General features: G+C 34.3%; 1 protein-coding gene across 2 annotated transcripts in view; it reads right to left on the reverse strand.

Moving 5' to 3' along the window:
- PLA2G4A (phospholipase A2 group IVA) overlaps window positions 1-21,198 on the reverse strand; it is a 120,283-nt gene that overhangs the window by 15,373 nt on the left and 83,712 nt on the right. For both annotated transcript variants that reach the window (XM_025043916.1, XM_006907728.3), the window contains 6 exons: window positions 20,577-20,691; window positions 14,409-14,546; window positions 14,234-14,326; window positions 11,883-11,954; window positions 8,627-8,869; window positions 1,736-1,920 (listed from right to left, as the gene is read on the reverse strand). In XM_025043916.1, the coding sequence (XP_024899684.1) occupies window positions 1,736-1,920; window positions 8,627-8,869; window positions 11,883-11,954; window positions 14,234-14,326; window positions 14,409-14,546; window positions 20,577-20,691 (846 nt within the window). The remainder of the gene's footprint in view (window positions 1-1,735; window positions 1,921-8,626; window positions 8,870-11,882; window positions 11,955-14,233; window positions 14,327-14,408; window positions 14,547-20,576; window positions 20,692-21,198) is intronic.

The following is a 21,198-nucleotide window of genomic DNA, read 5'->3' on the forward strand; positions in this document are numbered from 1 at the left end:
CATTAGATTCTCATTCTGGAGCCTTGGATCCTGTCCGGCTTGACCACTTCTTAACTAGCACTTGCCTTGCCAGGTCCTAGGCTAGGATCTTTACACCCACTGTCTTATTTAATTTCTCGATGCGATGAGATCGCTTAACTCACCTATTCTTTTCTCTCTGTCTGCATACCACTAACTGCCTCAAAAAAAGATAAAATATGAAGTATTTTTAAAATATGAGGTTTTATATATATTAATGAATTATAACCATTATTAGTCTTGAGAGCAGTTTCATCATAGTGTAATAGAAAGGAAATCAGATATCAGAGGACCTGGATTATTGCTGACTCTTCCCGGTTTGGGAGATGATGGACCATTTTGCTTAATCTCAACGAGTTTCTGTTTCTTAATCTACGAAACAGGAACAATGACTCTACCTCTCTTATAGCATTTTATTCATTCACCCACAAAAAATGTCCTACATACTCACATTTTGACTGGTACTTATGAGGCAATTAGAACCAAATTAATTAAAGCAAAACAAACACACATACATACAAGATAGTGCTCTAGTCCCCAAGGAGTTCACAGACAGAAGTGATAGAGAGGTAAATAAATAGACAACGCGCCATGAAGATTGCTGTATCAGTAGCATTTACCAAGTCCTTCGTACTGAAACTATACCTGTGGAGATCAAGAAAGATAGCATTTGAGGTGTGTTTAAAGAAAGTCCGAGGTGTTCCCAGGTGGAGGGAACAAAATCAGTCATGGCTTCACCTGGGTGAGGCCACACAGCAGCCCTGCAGTCTTTGCATAATGCCTACTTAGAACTTCCTCTCATTTCTTCACAGAAGCAGACTTTTATTCTCCCCATGCCCCTGGGTCCACCACCTCCATCTCCTTGCTCTCAAAAGATAATGTTGACTCCTAATTCCTATAAAAGTTATAAGTCACCAAACGAGTATGTTCTTAACTTCCCTTCTCCACGCCTAACAATGAAGCTCATGCCACGGCCATTATCTCCTCCCTTCCTTCTTGCCCCAATACAGACATTTCTACACTACTCGCCACCTGTATTTTTAGATCTCCTTTCCATCCCTCACTCCTGTAACCTTGCAAAGGTTATCATATATGTCATATATGATATCATATATGTCATCTCTCCATCCTCCAATAACACCTTCATTAATGACTCCTAGCCACTGGCATTTAAACAAAAATATGCTCGAGTCTTTTCTATTAACGACCCACCCCTCGGTGCACACACACATGATTTTCCTCTTCTCCATATCCCCTTGCAGTTGTAGTCCATCTCCTTCTTCACCGCACAGTCTATAGAGTTGTCCCCATTTTTTAACTTCCACTCGTTTCTCCAATCACAGCAGCATGATTTCCGCCCTGACGACCCTACTGAAACTGCTCTTGTCCATTTCACTAAAGACTCCCTTCTTAAAACATCTTCAGTTGGTTTTCACGACACTGGTCACTTCCTTGGTTTCGTCCTTTTCCACTGATATTGTTCTTGGATCTTCAAGATATTGTTTCATGTCTTCTGTTCTCACAGTATACATCCCTCAAGCATGGTTTTAATAATCTTTTACCTGTTAACTCCCAAATCTCAGATTAATTTCCTTCCTAAACTTCAGATACATTGCATCATTCTTGTCCTGCTCAGGAGTATAAACTTTCATGTGATATCTACAAGGCATGCAAGAGAATGTGGTAGATAACGAAATGCTATATAAATTCTCCTTACCTTGAACGGAGGACTAGAGTCACTTGGCCTCGCAGAAAAGTCAAAGGAGATGATGAGATCAACTCCCCTCTGAGGTCTCAGGATCAAGGGGTAAGGTAGGTTAAATGTGAGGCCACTGTCTACTACGTGAATCTTTTTACTTTTGACATCCAGAGGTTCATATATTTGTTCAAATTCATCAGGATCTTTCAAAAGGAAAAATAAATAAATCAAACAATTACTATTATTTAGAGTATAAAAATATCTGTTCTGTAACTTTATAGGATAGAATTCTATATGACTAGGCCCTCAGGTTTTGGAGACAAACAGAGCTGGACATGAGTCCAGCTTTAGCACTGTATGTGAATTTTTGTCTTTAACTCTTAGTTTCTTCATTTGTAATATCAGGGTAAAAAAATCTAGCAAATAAACCTGCTCCGAGGAATAAGTAAGACAACGCTCAGAAAGTACTCAGCTCAGGTACTGGTATCAGCTCTAAGCTGTGCAGCCCAATCCCTTATATTAGCATTACCTCACATCGCACAGGTCTTTCCCGGTTTAAAAATATGTCCTCAGACATCATCTTGTTTAAGTCTCACAGGAGACACGTGAGATAGAGGATATGTATATATGGAGGATAAAACAAATTCAATTCATCTCTAAAGTGACACAGTGGGGAGTGGCAGAGTCTGAATGGGTCACACACTGCATCTCTGTAGGTGATGGGAGTCCAAGACGATAATTCCGCCAACACATTCAGCCAACAGGTGTCATCTGCTACTATTCAGGCACTCTTCTAAGTGCTAAAATGACTCGTGCAAACTCTGCTCTAATAGAGCTTAGACTCTGAGTACACTGCTGATAAATTAGTAAACAAATACATAAAAGACAGTTCAGGCAGTGATAAATGCATTGAAGAAAATAAGAGGGTAATATAATAGAGAGTAACTTCAGTTGCATAGTCAGGAGAGAACGCTCTGAGAAGGACACCATGAGCTGAGACCACATTAATAATACAGAACTGGCTATCTAAAAATTAGGAGGTAATTTTTCCAGGGAGGGGGAAGAACTAGAGCAAAGGCCTTAAGGCAGAATAAAGCTTCATATATCTGAGGAACAGCAAGGAGCCCAGTATGGCTATAGCATGGTAGGAGCGTGGAATTAAGATGACAAGGGATCTCGGAGAAAGCAGGGCCTAGGAATCATGAGTTCTATGAAAAAAATAGTATTGAGAACAGGCTGCTCCTCCCATTTATTTGTGGTGCTCCTAATTCAATTTCTAGGAAAAAGGAATGTGATCAGAATTGACTTGATTCGACCTTAAGAACATGACATGCAATGGTTTTGTCCAGTCCCCTTGTCCTCACACTTGTTCCCACCTGTTCTGTTAGGAAGAAGGCTGGCAGGGTTCAAGAGAGAGGTCTATGACAGTAGACTAGAGTGATGTTCATATGAGACGTGAATTATGACCTCTGAGCAAGCTTTTAAATTCCATTTGGCAAGCACTTTCATAGAGCAAACAACAAAAACGAGAGAATCAGACCAACCTGTGTTTATGGAAGCACCTATGACATGTAGTTAATATCTATAATCCAGGAAAATATTCAGCACATAGTAGGAAACCACTGCTTATTTGTTTCCTCTGTATATTTCTAAATAAGAATGATACTGACTATAATTCTCTCATAGTCAATTTTATTATTACATTTAAGAGCAAGAGATCGGAAAGGCAAATGTCTAAACTTTTACTGTCCAATTAAATCCACAATCCTTATCATCACTAAAAGCTAAAATTTAAAACACCAATGAGAAAATGAGCCATGAAATTTATTCAATATGATTCGAAACAGTTCTGAATTAGACTTCGATTCAGTCATTTAAAAGAAACCATTAATATCTTAAGTTTTGACAGTTAACAGAGCCATGTGTTTTCTCATATCTATTAAAATTTCTCGTCTCTAAAATACCGAATGTTATAAACATATAGTAGTGATGTTTATGAATAAAGAAAAAAAGTTTACAGCTGAAGTTACTTGTACTGCCCCGAATAGCAGAAGGAAGTTAGAAAAGGTGTAAATAAATAATCTTAAATGAAAAACAAATATGTTAAAAAAAAAAAAAAAGCTATGGGGGACTGTGTTTAGATAAGAATAAGTTCGTATGACTGAATGAAAAGACAGGCCAAGTTTAAAAAAAAAATCCAAGGTGAATGCCTATGCCAATGATGAGAGAGAAGAGAAATTATTTTTTCAATAATTACCTTCAGGTTTATTCTATTTTCTTATCAAGTATCTATGGATTATAATGACAATATACTTTGCCACCAGTCAAGATTCTAAATTTCTATCTATCACCACAGAACCTGAAACTTAAGAATTGTAAAAGTGAAATACATATATATATATCGAACCTTATTTTAATATTTATTCTTTTGAAATTTTTGTTTAAAAATTACATATGTGGAATTTTTAAAGGTAAAAAATTGTCTTTGTCTTATATTAGTTTTTAAATATTTTACTAAGAAGCCTAAAATCCATTATTTGAGTGCTTTTATTTTTTATAAAAGCAGCTTCATTTATTTTGAGTGTCTATAGTATATTAGAAATTTCACATATAAGATTTATCATCTTCATGAGACTCTTACAGGAGGTATTATCGGTGTCATTTTAAAGGTAAGGAAACTGAGGCCCAAAGAGGTCCAGTTTCACAGAGGTACTAAAAGTCAAGATTCCAAGCCAGGTTCACAAAATTGAAGCACTATGCACAGTGTCACACTGTTACTTAAGTGGCATGGTCATAAAACTAAAAAGGTTTAAAATGAATAACTTAAAAAAGAATAACTACAATGTATAGAGGATATCTACACGTGCATCTATCAATCTTTAAAACCACATTAATGTGTGTATTTTATCACAAGTAAACAAAAAATTAAAAACACATTAATAGAAATAAATTTTTACATGCAGTGAGTTTTCCTAATAAAAGATTACCATTATATAATCATTTATATTATTATATACATTATAGCAAAGTATAATTCACAAATGTTTTTATTTGGCTTTATAAACTTAGTGCTTTTTGACATGTAACTAAAAGATTAACCAAAAACAGACCATTCTTCTCATATTCTGTTTGATTTTCCCCTTCTCATCATAAAGCTGTAGTCTTCTTTTTTTTTTTTTTCCTTTTTAAATCCAAGATTTCATTTGAGAGAAAAATTATTGTGTGGGTCAATTTTCAGTTCTGTCATGTAGCTAAACACCAAGGTTCCAACCTTCCAGGTAAACTGACAGAAAGTCGTGTTTCTTAATTATTTCAAAGCACATAGTTTTGCAAGATATTAACAGATGTCCTATATACAAAATAAGAGTTCCATGATCAAATAGGTTTGAGAAATTTAAGATTCAACAGTTTAAAGTAACGGGCAATTATATTGTGTGTCTCTTATTCTCCTTACTATGCCGTGGACTAACAGCACTTTTTAATAAAGCTGCTACTTAATCCTCACATCAGTATCTCTACTATTTCTATTTTATAAGTGAACTTGGAGGAAACAGTGAAGACTGTTGAATCCTCACTAACCTACGGTTCCATCAGGATCAGTCAGAGTTGCTAGTTTTAGTTTTACTCTACTTTTCTCTCATCGTTAACTGAGGCTTATGCTAAGTAACTGCTCAAGAGTGTCCAGCCAATAAATCATCCAGTCAGGATCCCAATGTAAGCCAGTCTGCTTTTAAAGTACTATACCTGAGGCACCTTTAAGTAGGACTTCTCATGCTCCTTAGAGTGCCCACTGCGTTTTGAAGAGGGGGATGCAGTTGTTAGTTTTCCAAATTTATTTGAACTCGAACTCAATTTATTGCATAATATCTACTAAAATGTCACAGAGACTGAAAATGCCATTATGACATAATATCCTCCCATAACTTAAGCATACATGGTTTCCAGACCTGTGAATGAGTAATCCATTTTTTTGATAGGTATGGAAATAGGCTATATTTTACAATTATGACCATTTCCTTAAAGCAGTTTGGCTGTGGATATTTGTGATGGTCATTTTCTAAATATATCACACAGATTCAATTTACGACACACAAATATTTGGATGTTTGTGTTTTGAACTCTGGCCTAACTGAACTCATGTCTCAATTTCTTATTCCAGATGGTGTATGTCACAGTGAATAGTATAAATACAAAAGTAAATAAGAAAGAAGTCACGTAACTAATGAACAGCTTTGCCCAAATTAGTTTTTACAGGTATAAGACTATTTTGAAGTAAACAAATGAGGGGAATTTTGTCATCTTATTATTTCTCTTGTTTTCAAAAGATTGTATGCAAGGTATAGAAATAGGCACAAAAACGTGCAGTAATTTTTTCTCATTTTACATTGAGAGGTTGTTTTAATGCTAAGATACTCATGTTTTAATCAGTATACACAAAATCATCATAAGGTAAACGAAAATGTAAGATTTTCTCAACATAATATCTAGAATAGATAAAAATCTCAATTCTCTTTCGGCATGGGGGTGCGAAAATAAAAGAGAAATACCTTAATGTCTTAATTAAATTATGTTTTTTAGCTATACAATAAGTAGGAGTTTTAATAAAGACTTTTTAAACTAAGATGATCACAGTTTATGATAAATCTTTTAACTTTTCATTCCACACACATGATAATCTTAAAACTTGGAAGAAGATAAATAACCAGAGGGTGATAAACAAAGTCTCTCTTAATAAGGGCAGTGTCTAAAAAGCACTTATCAATGTAGTAAATTCATTCTAAAATGCAGTAATTTTTAGCAATATCGGTCTGTAAATAATAAATTTGAATAAACTTGACACTGATCAAACTGGATTTTTGATTAAAATCTATATGCTATACACATTTTTTCAGTTGGATAAATACGAAATGAGTGAAATAGAATTTTAATGATATACACTAAGATATAAAATTTAAAAATTTTTCCAAAGATCTTTAATCTAAAACAATTTTAGTTAAAACATTTCAAAGTATCTCGACAAATCCGAAATTAAAATTTAACTAAAAATGCTGTATTTTATCTAGCAATCCTAACAATTCTGAATCTACATAAAATATTACAAAACTACCAGGAAGTTGTTAAAATGTGGAGAGCAGACCACTTGCTATGCAAACCGCAGAAGCAGCCTTGCGGGGTGATGTGATCAAAGCAATAACGCAAAACAGATGGAATCAAGTAAACACAAAGGAAAGTTCCATTTTTACATCAGCAAGACAATGACTAATGAAACTAAGGGCTCGGAGGGAGTGTAGCAGGAGAAGGCTTCTGAGCAATGTCCGGGGGCCTGTCCCAATTCTAACTCAGTTGAGTAATTTTAGGCCAAGACGATAACTATCTTCCATGATCTTTCTTTTCTATCCAGTAAAATAACTAAAAATTCTTTTTAACTCTACTGTAGGAGGCTAAGTTGTGTTTTAAAAGCCCATTCATTATTATTCATCCATAAAGCCTATGTTTTAGGCTTTATGGATGAATAATAATGAATGGGCTTTTTTCAATTGGTATTGTAATGGACATAAATATAATCTTGTAACACAACACAAGAAAACTAATGTCACTGATGGTAAGGTCAGTGTTATTTTTTTTTTTAATTTTTAAATGAATTTAAAAATGGACATTGAATTTATCACAAATAGACTTTCATGACAGTTCATATAAAAGGGTTTGGATTGAAGGTATATAACCAGGCAGAAACTCATATCCTAGACTTTGATGCCATAAATATAAGGCAAGGTACAATGAGTTTCTACTCCTCTTGTTTGAAAAACAAGGGTAAATTTTGCTTTTGCAATTTCCCTTAAGCTCGAGCGACACATAAAAACAGCACTACCTAAACGACCAAGATCTAAAGCTATGTCCTAATTTTCATAAATATTGTATAGATACAATGATTAAACAAAGAGTAGTAGAAAGTTTGTTTGGAAAAATTCCATTTAAGTTTTTAGAGCATCCTGTCAACGTCCTTAGGCAGAAATGACATTTGGGAAGTTAAGGGAAGAGCGATGGTATGATGAAGTAGAAAAATTTAAGATGACAGGATCGTTACAAGAAAGGTTATTATGTATTGATTGATTAGTCATCAAGTTAAATTCAACTTTTAATTCGAAACATGTATGAACTAAAGAATAAGGGAATTATTCTTTGGAATTCAACTAAGTGGCAAACCTGAAAGTGAGTGGGTTCTTACAGGTGGCCTTAAAAGAATTAACTAACATTGCCGAGAACTGGAGGGCCAGATTCAACATCCTGATGGACGCTGCAGACTGCGAGCCCCAGCCACTCCACTCCCAGGTTGCATGCCTTACTGCCCTGCTCTAGAGACAGGCTCAGGACCATGGTGCCTGACTCCCTTACAACTCCAAGTCTGGTTCTGCTGAGACTTGTCCTTTGCCAAGGAGAAACACCCACGTAAATGGTGAGGGAGGAAATGAGGCAGAGGCTTTTAAGTTCCCGCTATTTCTACTGCCAAGCACGATGTGGGGGCATTTGTGGGAGTGATCCCGAAGTGCTTTTGAAACCATTTTTGGAAGCTAGGCCTGAAGCTCACTCCTCTAAGCTTTGGAACAACTTTGTAAACATCTAATTCCCTATTTTAAAACCCTTTCAGTTAAACAAGGGAACAAGGATCTAAAGTCCCTCTCTGTATTTCAATGAAAAATTTTTATGCCAATATGACTATGCCACCTTCTGTCCAATGTATTTTTTTCTCAAAACACAGTAAGTCAAAGCTTTTCACAGATTAAATGCATGTGGGTTTTTTTTTTGTAATTGAGTATAAATAAGTATTAATAATAACTAAAATTTTTCTCCACAGAGAAGGAAGAAAGATCTCTTGAACTAGCTTCCATGGATTATATTTTGTATATTTACCTGCTACAGCAGCATCCAGTTCATCTTCATCTAAGGAGTCCTGTGTGGTGAAGTCTCTGAAAGGAGACAGTGGATAAGATGTATTGAGATTCAAGCCCAGCATGAAGTTGTGAACCTTCCCAGCACGTCCTTCCCTGGTATTGAATAGAGCTGAATCACTCATCAAGGCCATTATCATACGATGGACCCAACTTGCTTGATTATCATTTTGATATTCCCTTTCGGCATCTTCATTTTCAGTGCCTAAGGAAAAAGAAAGATCATTCATTAGACGGATGCTAAAATTTATTAAAAAAAAAAAAAAAAGAGATCTTTGCGACTGAGTGTTAAAATTAACAAAAGCTCTATGGCTTTTGATTTTAAAATGTTTATTTGCATAAATTAATACAGTATATATGTTAGTCATTCTTGTTCTTAAACTGTTCTTACTTTACTTCCCTTTCGGCATCTTCATTTTCAGTGCCTAAGGAAAAAGAAAGATCATTCATTAGACGGATGCTAAAATTTATTAAAAAAAAAAAAAAAGATCTTTGGGCGACTGAGTGTTAAAATTAACAAAAGCTCTATGGCTTTTGATTTTAAAATGTTTATTTGCATAAATTAATACAGTATATATCTGTTAGTCATTCTTGTTCTTAAACTGTTCTTACTTTACTGTTTACCTACAGTTCGTCTAAAGGTCGTAGTCTCGACTGTCACTTTGTCTATTCTTAGATTTCCAGGCAAACTTTTATTTTCTGCTTTCTCTCTTTCTCTATCCTTTTCTTCTTTTGTCCTGTCAATACACATACAAATACACAAACACAGACACACATACACACGAAAAATCCAAGTACCTAACCCTATCCACTTCATCAAGTTTCCTTCCCTATCTTGCTTCATAAACTTCCAGAAATTAAGCAGACTGAGAGCAGACGACTAAAGGATTCAACATATATTTCCTGCTCAATGAATGTTCTACGAACATTTCATCCCTGCTTATCAAGTTTGGGGTTTAAAATCCTGTAATTTAAATATTTGCTTTGAAATATTTTAAAATTCAGCAGTTTCTAAGAGAAGCAGTTTTAAATGACTTTTTCCTTAAAACCTATGTATATGTCACTACTACTGGGAAGCTATGTTGTGTAGCTATTTAGAGTACTGTCTCCACAGTTAGACTGCCTTGATCTCAATCCTCTCACCACTGTTTACGAATTAGTTAACCCTTCTCAGCCTTCATTTCCTCATCAGGAAACCTCATAAGGCTGTCGTGAGGATGAACTGAGTTACAGCATTCATGTAAATTTCTTAGAGAAGTGCTTGGCTCATATTAAATTCTTAATAAACACTAGTTAGCAGTAGAAATAGTTGTAGTAGAAGCAGCAGCAGCATAATTATCATCATCAATATTATTCACTCATAATCCAAATCTGAGAACACTATATGGTAGTGTGATCCCACCTGCCTAAATCATTTCTGTTCAGATTTCTGAAAACTCTATACAAATATATACAAAACTCTGTGTGTGTGTATGTGTGTGTTGAAAGAAAAGAGAATCTATGTTTGAAGTTCATAATTTCCAATAAATGTTAACTAAACACACATAAAACCATAATAAATACTGATTTTAATATTCACAAAGATTAGCTTAACTGAGCTGAGTAAATGAAATGATCTTTCTGTCAGGAGCCAATCCAAATTACTACATATTTACAAAAAAACCCAAACATATTCTTTTCTACTCCCACACTTTTCTAATGCCAAATATGATGAAGAAAGTCTTTTGCTAAAACAAATCAGGCTTTAAAATTAATGATTTATATCTCCAGTTATGCAGGATATGAATAAGATATTCGATTAGTTTCCAAATTATTTGGAGCTGCCACTTCATCGTCATCAGCAGCAGCATTTTTGTATTTATTAAGTAAACCCCACTTCTGTAATAGCAGAAGATCTCCTTGCCCTGTGATATATTTGAAAACGGCATCATTTGTGGAACGAGCCCAGCAGTGAACAGATAAATGATATCTATTGCTTATTAGCTATAAGACTAATAGTAAATTTCTATTTGCAGAGCATTTTGCAACTTAAAGCCCTTTGTGTGCATTTGCTAATTTGACTATTACAACAATTCTGTGAAAGCAGTTGAATGATGCCAGCAGGACAGTAGGCAAATAGGGACTAAAGACCAGACTGTGCACCACTGGCCCAGCCTTGTGCCTGGTTGAGAGCTTTGCCTGCCCGAGCCTGTATCCCTTTAAGGATGTTCACAAGAAGCTGCACTTTAACCAAGCTGTGGGCCTACGTAACTGCATTTCTCAGAAAAGGCATCTCCAATTTATACAGACTCATTTGATGAGGAAATAACAGACCAGTTATAAAAAGAAAATTTTAATTTTAGTGTTTCAGCAAGGATGAAACAGCTTCTTCCGATAACTTACCATGGTTGTAGAATTCGTTAAGTTTTGGTCAAGAAATCACTTACTATCTTCTAAAATCTATATTCAGACTATAATAGGATGTGTTCACCTAGTTGTTATAAAATCTGCTCTTTGATTTTTGTTTGTTCGTGTTTTATTTTGTTTTTGTACCATTGAGGACATTTGTAGAAATGGCCATGTCAAAACACTGTGTCAAAATGTAAAATGACCCCATTTGCAACAAATAATGCCTGATTCTTGCCTTATCCGTGCCCCGACTCCATCACTGACTATCCTGATCTACACCGAGCTGAAAGCTGCCCTGTCAAAATGTAAAGGAACTCGTTTATACTACAAAGTAATATATGCGACGACATAATCTCACCCCACTTCGTTGCTGCTCCCTTCCTACGAGATGGAATGCTGGCAATGAGACAAGAACGGAGTTGAGAATATAATTTTTCAGATGTCACTTAATAAAATTTTTAACGATAAAATTTGAATTTTTTAAAGCCATGTGAAAATGCTCCCATATCACGATTTCCATGCTGAAATTCCAGTTCTCTAATCAGATTTAAAACAGAATTTTGTATTTCTACCATCTCAGCTTGTTGTCCATTTTCTCAATCGGTAATATTTTTGAGGTAGTAAAAAGAAAAGAAATAAGGGAGTATTTATGTGTTGCATATTTTATTACATAGACAGCATTAATTCTCTCTCTGAACTGAAAGCTATAATTTTATCAACTAGTGCCTTAAGCAGACACTACCATTACCACCTCCAGTGAGAGAACCAGAGGAAATAGTCATAATCCTTTCTGCATGGACTTCTGCCAGAGAAGTTTCCAGCTCTCTTACCTTTGGGTTCTTGTGATTCATCATCACTATCCGAGCTATCATTACTCACGATATGCTTTGCCGTAATGTTTTCTGTGGAAAGAAAACAAATGAACTGAAAGATCTCAGGTGTCAAGACCCACAATCAAATTTACTGTAAGGAAGTAATTTCAGTAAAACCACAGTGAGATCTACTAGATTTACAAATCTAAATTTAGGTCAATTTAGTAAACCTAAGTTTATTAAATTTACTAGTATTTTCAAATTTCAAATAGTGGAAAACAAAATTTCCTAGGACATGAAAATGTAGTTTAAAATTTATTCATTCATGATTTAAATGGAAGAATTTTTGTTTATCTTAATTCTGACAGGAAGATTAACTCGATTATAGGAAGCTCCTTATTATACTAAAAAAAAGTATATTTTTCTTCGATTAAATACGTTCAATGGTGTTTATAAAGGCAAATTCAGGGTAAGACCAAAATCTACAAGGGGGCTACAGAACAGTTTCATCAAAATAAATGAAAGCTACTAATATAAGGTATCTTCTAATTTTCAATAATACTGAAAATCATCTGTTGAAATGTTCCTCTTGGTGTCAAAAATGTGTGCTTCTTCAGAATATATTAAGAGAGCAGTTATAAAAACTAAAATACAAACCATAAATCCTTAAAATAACGACAGGAGTAAACTTTAACATAATAACTAGTTGTCTTTTTTCAAGTAAAAAGTACCTAAGTTATGGAGTCCACAGACCATTCTTATAATCATTATTTACAGGAAAATCAAACTTTCTTTGGACACTTATATGAAATTGCTTTCTGCATAGTGACTTTTTTTCCTTTTATTAGTCAATAGATTTTATTTTTAATTTTAAGAAACTGACTCCAAATTTATCCTTTTCAGTGACAAAATCATTTTGGGGTTTTAAACTCCGAGAACTACAGGTATAGCTTTTGGTTTCCCCATATTGTTCTACACATGTTTATTATACCTGCATAAATGTCATGTACATAAATGATCAAGATTATATAATGGAAGGGTTAATAAATACTGGAGGCAATAGATTTTTTTAATTTTTAGATTTAAAAAATTTTACTGGCATAATTACACATATAAAATTCAATAAAAGAATTTATGTTTACTGGCTAATGTTATTATACATTTCATGACTATCGGAGAAAATAATTTTGTTGTATAGAGGAAGGGGCATGTTAAGAAACAGTCCACTCCAGGTGTCATATACATTAATTGTGTTTCTGGTCCCACATGTATTCTAGCAAGACAAAATTTTCTTTCTTTAAGCATTTTTTGGGTCATATTATAAGATGGTTCGCCAAAATATTTTCTTCTTCATAAAGAAGTTTTTATTATATAAATAGCAAAATATTCCGAATTTATCTGTTTTCCATCACTACTTTATAATGTATAGCTCCATCTGTTCAAAAGCTTAGACTGCTCACACTTAAAAATCCTTGCGAATGTAAAAAAAAATTAATTTAGAGTTATCTGATTGTGGTCTGATTTACCTCAAAGTCTTTCTTCAGAAGGGAGGGAAAACAAAACTAAAACCACTCTAAACACCCCTGTAAGAGGTAGACTTTAGTTGGCCAACAGATGAAAGAATCACCAGGAGTCTTCAGATTCAACTCGGTCACCTCTCTGGTCTCATTCCTGGAAACTCTTCTCTAATCTAAGGTAACACACATCCTGCTGACCAGGGTCCTCATGTCCACAGTATTCCCCCTAAGTCTGACACCCAGAACAAGTAAATAATCTGCCAAACTGCTGGCCTCAAAAGGGAGGTCTCACAACAAAGAATATTCTCAAGACTATTTAATATAAACGTTCTTCTTTTCCTTGGCCTTCAGCCATTGTTTTCCCCACCTTCAAATGTGTTATTTCAGTTCTATTTTCTTCCTGCCTTAGGAGGAAAAAATAACAAACCCTAGGTTTATCTGGATTATTCAACAGAGAAGGAACACAGAGAAGCAAGACCCATCACATGTGGTACCGTGTGGTACTTTTATTCTTTTTCCTTTTTTTTTCCCTGAAATCTTCACATAAGTTAGAGAAGAGTTAGTTATTTTCACAAAATTAGAGTCGAGAACACTATACCAGAATAATAATGTTCATTAAAATAAATGAAGTCAGAGTATTTAGCATTAGTTACTCTTAAGACAATGCGGCTCTGTAGTTAAGAAGTAATGTACATACTGTTCTTAGGAGACATTTAGGTTGATTCAACCAAATTATTGATACCTTTAGAACATTCCATTTTTATGATTATTTAGTTTTCTCAACATATATCTGTTAATGAAATTTATCAAGGTAGCATAATTACGATCAAAGTAAGCATGTTTTTATAATACCTAATTCTTCCTCCATGGTGGAACCTTTATTTTGTGAACTGGAAACTCCCAAGACTCTGTTGAACAATATAGAAAAGGCGCTGCCCCAGACACCTAAAATAAAGCGAAACCAGAGAACAACTTAGAATGCACCAAGATTCAAAACAGACATACTAGTAGTATTTTGATCACTTACCCATTAAGAAATGCAAGGGGTTTTCTTCGTATTTCTTCACAACTTTTCCCATAAAAAATTTGCTTCCAAATAAGTCAGGAGCCATAAAAGTACCATATTTAGCCATGCCAATCTCATATGGACTAAATTCAACCCAATCTGAAAGCATCCAAATAAAAAAAAAAATTCAATCCACTAATAGGAAAATACTACAGACATGTGCACAGACAGTTAAAGATCACTTCAACAATGCCATAATTATTCTCATTCATTTATTTTAAAAGTTTTTTTTAAATAACCACATGCCTATTATGTAGAAGGCATTATATAGAAGTTGAAATTGGGGGAAAAAGCTTATAGATGAATAAGATGAGAACACAAAAGCATTCCTTCTAATTTGCACAAATCGAATACTTTTTTGCATTTAAAAATCCGCATATCTTTTACAAATTTATCTTAACTCTAAAAAAATGGAAAACTAAAAACTGTCCTCTCAGATTTAAAATCCATAAAGGAGATAGATTTAAACTCTTCTTGGTAATGCAGACGAACTACTAAAATGGGAGACAGTGTTTCTAACATTTGCCTTTTCTTCACCTTTCCTCAACTTTGCTTATTAACCATTCTTCCAACTCACGAGATTATAATACCAAGTTTTTATGCTGAATATCTTAAGAAATACATAGTAATAAGGTCAATAGAGTATACTTTCTAACAGCAGAAGCTCTGAAGCCAGAGCCCTGGGTTCAAATCCCATTCTGCTGCTTACCAACTGTGCAACCTTGGGTAGATTACTTGTGTTCCCTGTGTCTTAGTTCCTTAATCTGTAAAATGTGAATAAAATCAGTAGTTTGTAGAACTGTCATGAGGATATAATGAATTAAGAAATGTAAAGAGTTTACAAGAGGACACAACACATTTTAATCACTGAATAAATGGTAGTCACTATGATATTTCTTGTATGTCTCTGGCTAGAATATGTCTAATAATTATCTGAATCTTGATGTATTTAAAAGAATTCCAGGTTTCTGACTCCCACTTTCTACACTTGCCTCTCTCAGTCTTCCTCTTCGTGGTAAATGGTACTACTTTTCATACATACCACTATTCATACTTTAGAATTATCATTGAGGATTCTCTTTCCAAAAAAAAACAAATATCAAGTTCTATAGGCTCTCTTATCGGGTATGGTTAGAAACTTATTCCTTTTCCACCATGACAAGCTCTCAAATTCTCTCCCATGGATCTTCACCATAGCCTCCTGAAATATCTCTTCCCTCTTCCCCTACTGTCTTTCTGATACTCTGTAGCTGGAAAATAGTTTTGAAAGTTCAAGTCATAGCATACGATGCCAGCTGAAAGCTTTCCAATGACTTCCCATTACACTGAAAATAAAAACATAACTGACAAGGCTTCGTGATGGTCTGGCTTATGCTCCCTGCTGGACCACACACTCTAACCAATCTCCCATCATGTTTGTCTTGCTTATTTCACTTCGGCCACACAAGCCTTCTTAATGTTCCTCATAGAGACCAAGCTCATTCCCACCTTGGTGCCTTCACGCTTCTTATTCCTTTCTGCAATTATAAAGCTTCTTTTTCTTAACCTTTAGCTCAAGGTCTTTGTTGCCCATCCCCCATTGAATACTATTACCACCCAACCCTGTATAACCAATAACCCTCTGCCCTCCTTCATTTTTTGTTTGTTCGTTTTTTTCTTTCTGAAATTATAACTTGTTTACATGCTTTACCCAACAATCCCAAATTCAAATAACTCCAAAACCAAAAATTTTTTTTCCTGTTAATTTGGTGGTAAAAACTGACCTGAACTCATTTAGCAGAAAAACCAGTCTTGAAATGATATGAAGCTTAATCTTTATTTATCACACTCAATCTGAATATTGATACATTTTACTGGAGAAATCACTCTATTTGATTATAAGACTCCAGTGGGAGTATTATGCAATACACAATTTTTTAAAAATTTTAAATCTAAAATATTCTGAATTTTAAAACATCTGTTTCCAAAGTTTGGAAAAGAAATTGTGGATATATATTTACTATTTACTCAGTGGTAGATCAGAACATTCTACTTTCATGAAAAGGGAGATAAAATCACAATTGTGATGAGGACACATTTATTTATAATTCATTTCAAATCAAAGCCAATAGCATATATACCCTTCATCAGAAAGTTCTGTATTTTATAGTTAGTGAGACGTGACTCGCAATAAATTAGAGGCTGTTAGGAAAATTTCTATATCACTAAGAGTAATTTCTTATTTCTGAATTTCACACCCTTCTCTTGGGTACTGAAGCATAATCTCCTGGTTCCTACTTCCCTCGCCATCTTCTTATTAATGCTGTGGCTCGTACCCACAGTAATTATAGACATTCTCAAGAGGTAAGATTTGCTGTCTAATCCTTACTAAAGAACTGACCATGGTAGTATTTGTCTATTATTCTCTTACTGTTAACTTGTACATTTCGAGTCTGAACCTCTCTCTTGCACCTCCGGCTACCTATTTCCAACTTCCTGCTGCGCTTGGATCTGCCGTCATCACATTCCACTACACTTGCCTGGAAAGGAATTCGTCGCTTCTCCTCTCAGTCTAGTTTACCTGTTTCTATAAACTATAGTATCACATCCTCCCTAAAAACCAAATATCTTTTAACTGAAACCACTCACAGCAAATCATCAGCACATCTCACCAGTAACATTTAGATTTTTCATATCTATCTTCTCCTCCTTTTTCTTATCAGTATCTCCCTAGTTCTAAGCCCTTATTACAAAAACAGAGTGATATCACTGTTTTCAATTTCTTTTCTTTCCAATCTACCCATATGAATCACCAAAATGCTTTTTTCAAAAACATTTCTTAAATCATTGTATTGCCCTACCCAAAAGCATTAACTATTTCCTATTATCATCATAATCTAATAAAAACATTTGTCTGGAGTTCAAATCTTTCTGTAGCTTGACATTAACAGTTTTGCCAAGTATATCACCTACTCTTCGCCGGTTCATTCCAAGGCTAGTGTTTTGTTACTGCTCCCCACAGCATTCTTTTGGCTTCCCTTCTGAGCATTTTCTCATACTGTTTTATGCAAAGATAACTTTTCATCTCCACTTGACAGATCTTTGCAAGTTCAGCTTGAAGGCATGTCCCATCACCCTCATGAAGTCTTTTTATGACTATACTGAATATCTTTGATATCTTCCACTTCTGTCACTTCTACACATTTAAACAGACAATAATATTCTACATGTATGGCTCATTAATTTTTTATACTCCATCTTTTGTCTCGTTAATAAGATTGTCACTTTCTTGAAGAAAAGTACTATAGTTTTACTCTTTTAGTGTCTGTCAAAGAACTTAACATGATGTAGAGTCAATGAGTTGTGCTCAGTAAATGCAATTTATTCACCAATGGAAAATTTTAAATAAAAGTTTTAAGCGCTGTCAACAATGTAGTGAAGTGGAGGAGTCAAAAATACTTAACAGTTCAAACGATTAATGTTTATTTGTTGAAAATCTTCACAAGGGGAAATGTTTAAAATTATTCTAAGAGGGAAGAAAAACATTCTCCGATATTGTTGAAGAAAAGTTGATAAAACTTCTGTAAGCTAGTATGGTTCTTTGATTTTTAAAAATATAATTCAGATATTTCAACTTTTTCCCCTCGAATATCCATTTTTTAATTGAATATCCGTTTTTAATCAAAGCAAATTTCAAAGGCATAAAGTGTAGATGTCTCCACTCTTTTTTTTCCCTCAATAACTCAAGCTACTTGAACCCTCATAACATGCAACTCTGAATGTCTTATCGGGGTACAAGATCCACATAACTAATGTTTGATGGCTTCGCCCAACTCTGTGGAAAGAAATAGCTTGAACCTCATTATCACAGAAGCTTCATTAATGGTTTACCACTCATCTCAGCAACAATATCACAGTTAGGCAGATGGCCCAAATCAGACTTATCTAGGCCTAAGATTACTAACTGAATGTAAAACAGCCTTTTCTCACTCTGGATGATTCCAAAATATTCGCTCGCTGAAATATTATTTATTCTTTAATTATTTTAGTCAGGTTTTCTCTAGAGAATGACTACCGACTAAAAGTTCGGAATAAAAAAGGCAACTGTGAAAATGCCATAACAATCATAACGATAGTAATAAAAATATTATATTTTTGTCTTTTTATCATAGTCAGTCTTATGCATATCTCATGGAATTGTCTTAATAGCTTTGTAAGATAAATCTGATTAATTAATATTAATATCTTTTTCTTTAATAATGAAGAAAATAAGAATCAGAGAGATTAAATGACCTGCCTAAGGTATTTCAGCTTAGAAGTAAGTCGAGGCTTCCAAATTAGTGTGGTGCTTGTTTGACCATATCATAATGTTTCTGGGGTAAAATATGGCTTATTTGTCTATGTACAGAATTGACCAGCATGCTAATGGTATTTATCAGCCAATTTCCAAACATTCCAAGACAATAGCCATAGGAAAAAAATGACTCAAATGAACAAAACATTCCAAGACAATAGCCATAGCAAAAAAATGACTCAAATGAACAAAAACCAGTTGCACAACGGCACATACTTTTCTTATGTCGTGAAATCTCGGCTTTCCTATGACTGCCATGACAGTCAGGTGTGGTTCCTTTTGCTGCTGAGCACAGCCCAGGTTTCCTAGACTCCTGCTGCATTCCTCACCCCCACCCAGTGATTAAATTTGCCTTTCATATACAGATCCTATTCATCCTTAAGATCCAGATCTCTGGCTTTTCTTATATATACTCTAACTTGCTAAGATTTCTTGAAACTTAAACTGGGCTTTATCTCATTTCCTTATCAAGACACTATGAGGAGAGTCTCATCCTTCATGAACAGATGAGGAAACTGAGGTCAAAAGGTGTTATGGTTCCTTGGCAAGGGACCAGTGTGTCGTAATATTCCATTCTTTCTTGAGCCTTAACTTCTTTAATCATTATTATAAATTTTCCAAACAGATTACCAGGTCTTAGAGAATGACGTACTGTCTTGGGGGAGGGGAGTTCACGCTTAGCCCTGACCTGCTACATTCAAATGGTCAGTAATCAAAGAAGCTAATGTTTTTATGGATAGTACGAAGAATATTTGAGACCAGTTTTCAGCTCTGTTACTTACTACTATGTGGCAATATGCAAATCATTTATTCTTTCTGAGGTTTTGTTTTTCCCTTTTGTGAAGCTGAGTTAAAAAATCTCTCCCTCCCTGGGTTGTAGTAAAAATTGAATAAGACAATAAATATAAGTGCTTTTTGAACTATAAGCATGATAAACATTTTAGTCAATATAACTTATAAACATTTTTTGAATAAATAAATTCCAGGTACACTGCATTTTATAAACAATTTGAAATTTTTGCCTGAGAGTAATCAGTTGAGGAAAAAAAGGAGACTTGGTAAAACTACAAAAGGATTATGGATCTACATTTATTAATTACATGACATTCATAATGATTTTTTAAGCTCATGGTATAACTGATGTCATTGAGATACTTTTCCTAAAAATACAAAGGACCTTTCCAGCCAAAGTCAGAAATGCTGCCACACTGCAGAGTAGAATAGGCAGAAGTCCCCAGAAGTATGTCACATACTTTTAGGGCACAGAACGAGAAGCAAAGCTGCAGAAGAAACAAGTGTTTACATCTGAGATTTAACAAAATGAGGCATTTATTCACCAGCTGCCACAGTATAGACTAGTGCCTTTTAGGTGCTGAATTATAAAAATTAGAATAGTGCTTTGAATGATAAATGTATATCATATTATCCAATTTAATAACTATGTAAGTGGCAAGCAAAAGAATATGTATTTCCTGAAAGTGCTAGGCATACTGTTTTGTTGAAAATCTTTGAAAATAAGTAATTAAAATTGAGTTGTTGATTACGTCTATGATTTATTTTTTATAACTTATTTTTTATTTCACTAATATCAATGAAGTTATATTAGTAATTAGTTTCATGGGGTACTCTCTACAACCAGAAAACAATCTAGCTTAATATCTTCTTGTATTTTCAAATGTTTTTATGTTACAGAAAATACATTAAAATAAGCAACTGAAATTGCTTCCTTAAAAAAAATCATTAGAAACCACAGGTCAAAGTTTCCAGGAAATGTTTTAAAAGAAGGAATTACATACCTGCGAACATCAGTTCTGAAACATCGGGTTTGACATGCAGACAGGTGAAAAGAGGTAACGGGCATTGTGCTGTATTGACTTTTTCCTTCAAACTACTCAAGGTAATGTTCATTCTCTGTCCACAGAAGAAACAAAGAAATGGCTTTAAATATACAAAATGAAAAGTATTCAAAATCTTACTTCCCATCAAGATACTTAATTCTTTAAATAATAAAACTAAGTCTCATTACTTCAGAAATCCATGGTCCTGAATAAACAGCTCTTTGAAAGTAATTGTCTTCATTCTAAAAACAATTCATATCTTTAGAGACTGTGTCTACATTTGAAGTGGAGAACAATTTGGCGGCTATGAAGCCCAGAAAGAATTTAGCCCTAGATTTCCTGGCACAGACTCTATCTCCCTGTGTTATCTTCAGATGAAATGTCACACTACGGTCTTATGTCAAATAAATTTGTTCCATGTGATTCACTATGTTTTCGACTCTCTCCAGGCAATCTCTATTTTTCCTCTACCATTAAAATGTTATTTTTATTCTCCTTCTTATCTATAAAAATTGCCATTTGGGAGAATGAGGAGTTAAGAGTTAAAATGTCTATTTTTCCAAAGAAAAGGAATATAAAA

The sequence above is a fragment of the Pteropus alecto genome, unplaced genomic scaffold, assembly GCF_000325575.1.
Source record: "Pteropus alecto unplaced genomic scaffold, ASM32557v1 scaffold101, whole genome shotgun sequence".
In the NCBI taxonomy this organism is placed as follows: domain Eukaryota; kingdom Metazoa; phylum Chordata; class Mammalia; order Chiroptera; family Pteropodidae; genus Pteropus; species Pteropus alecto.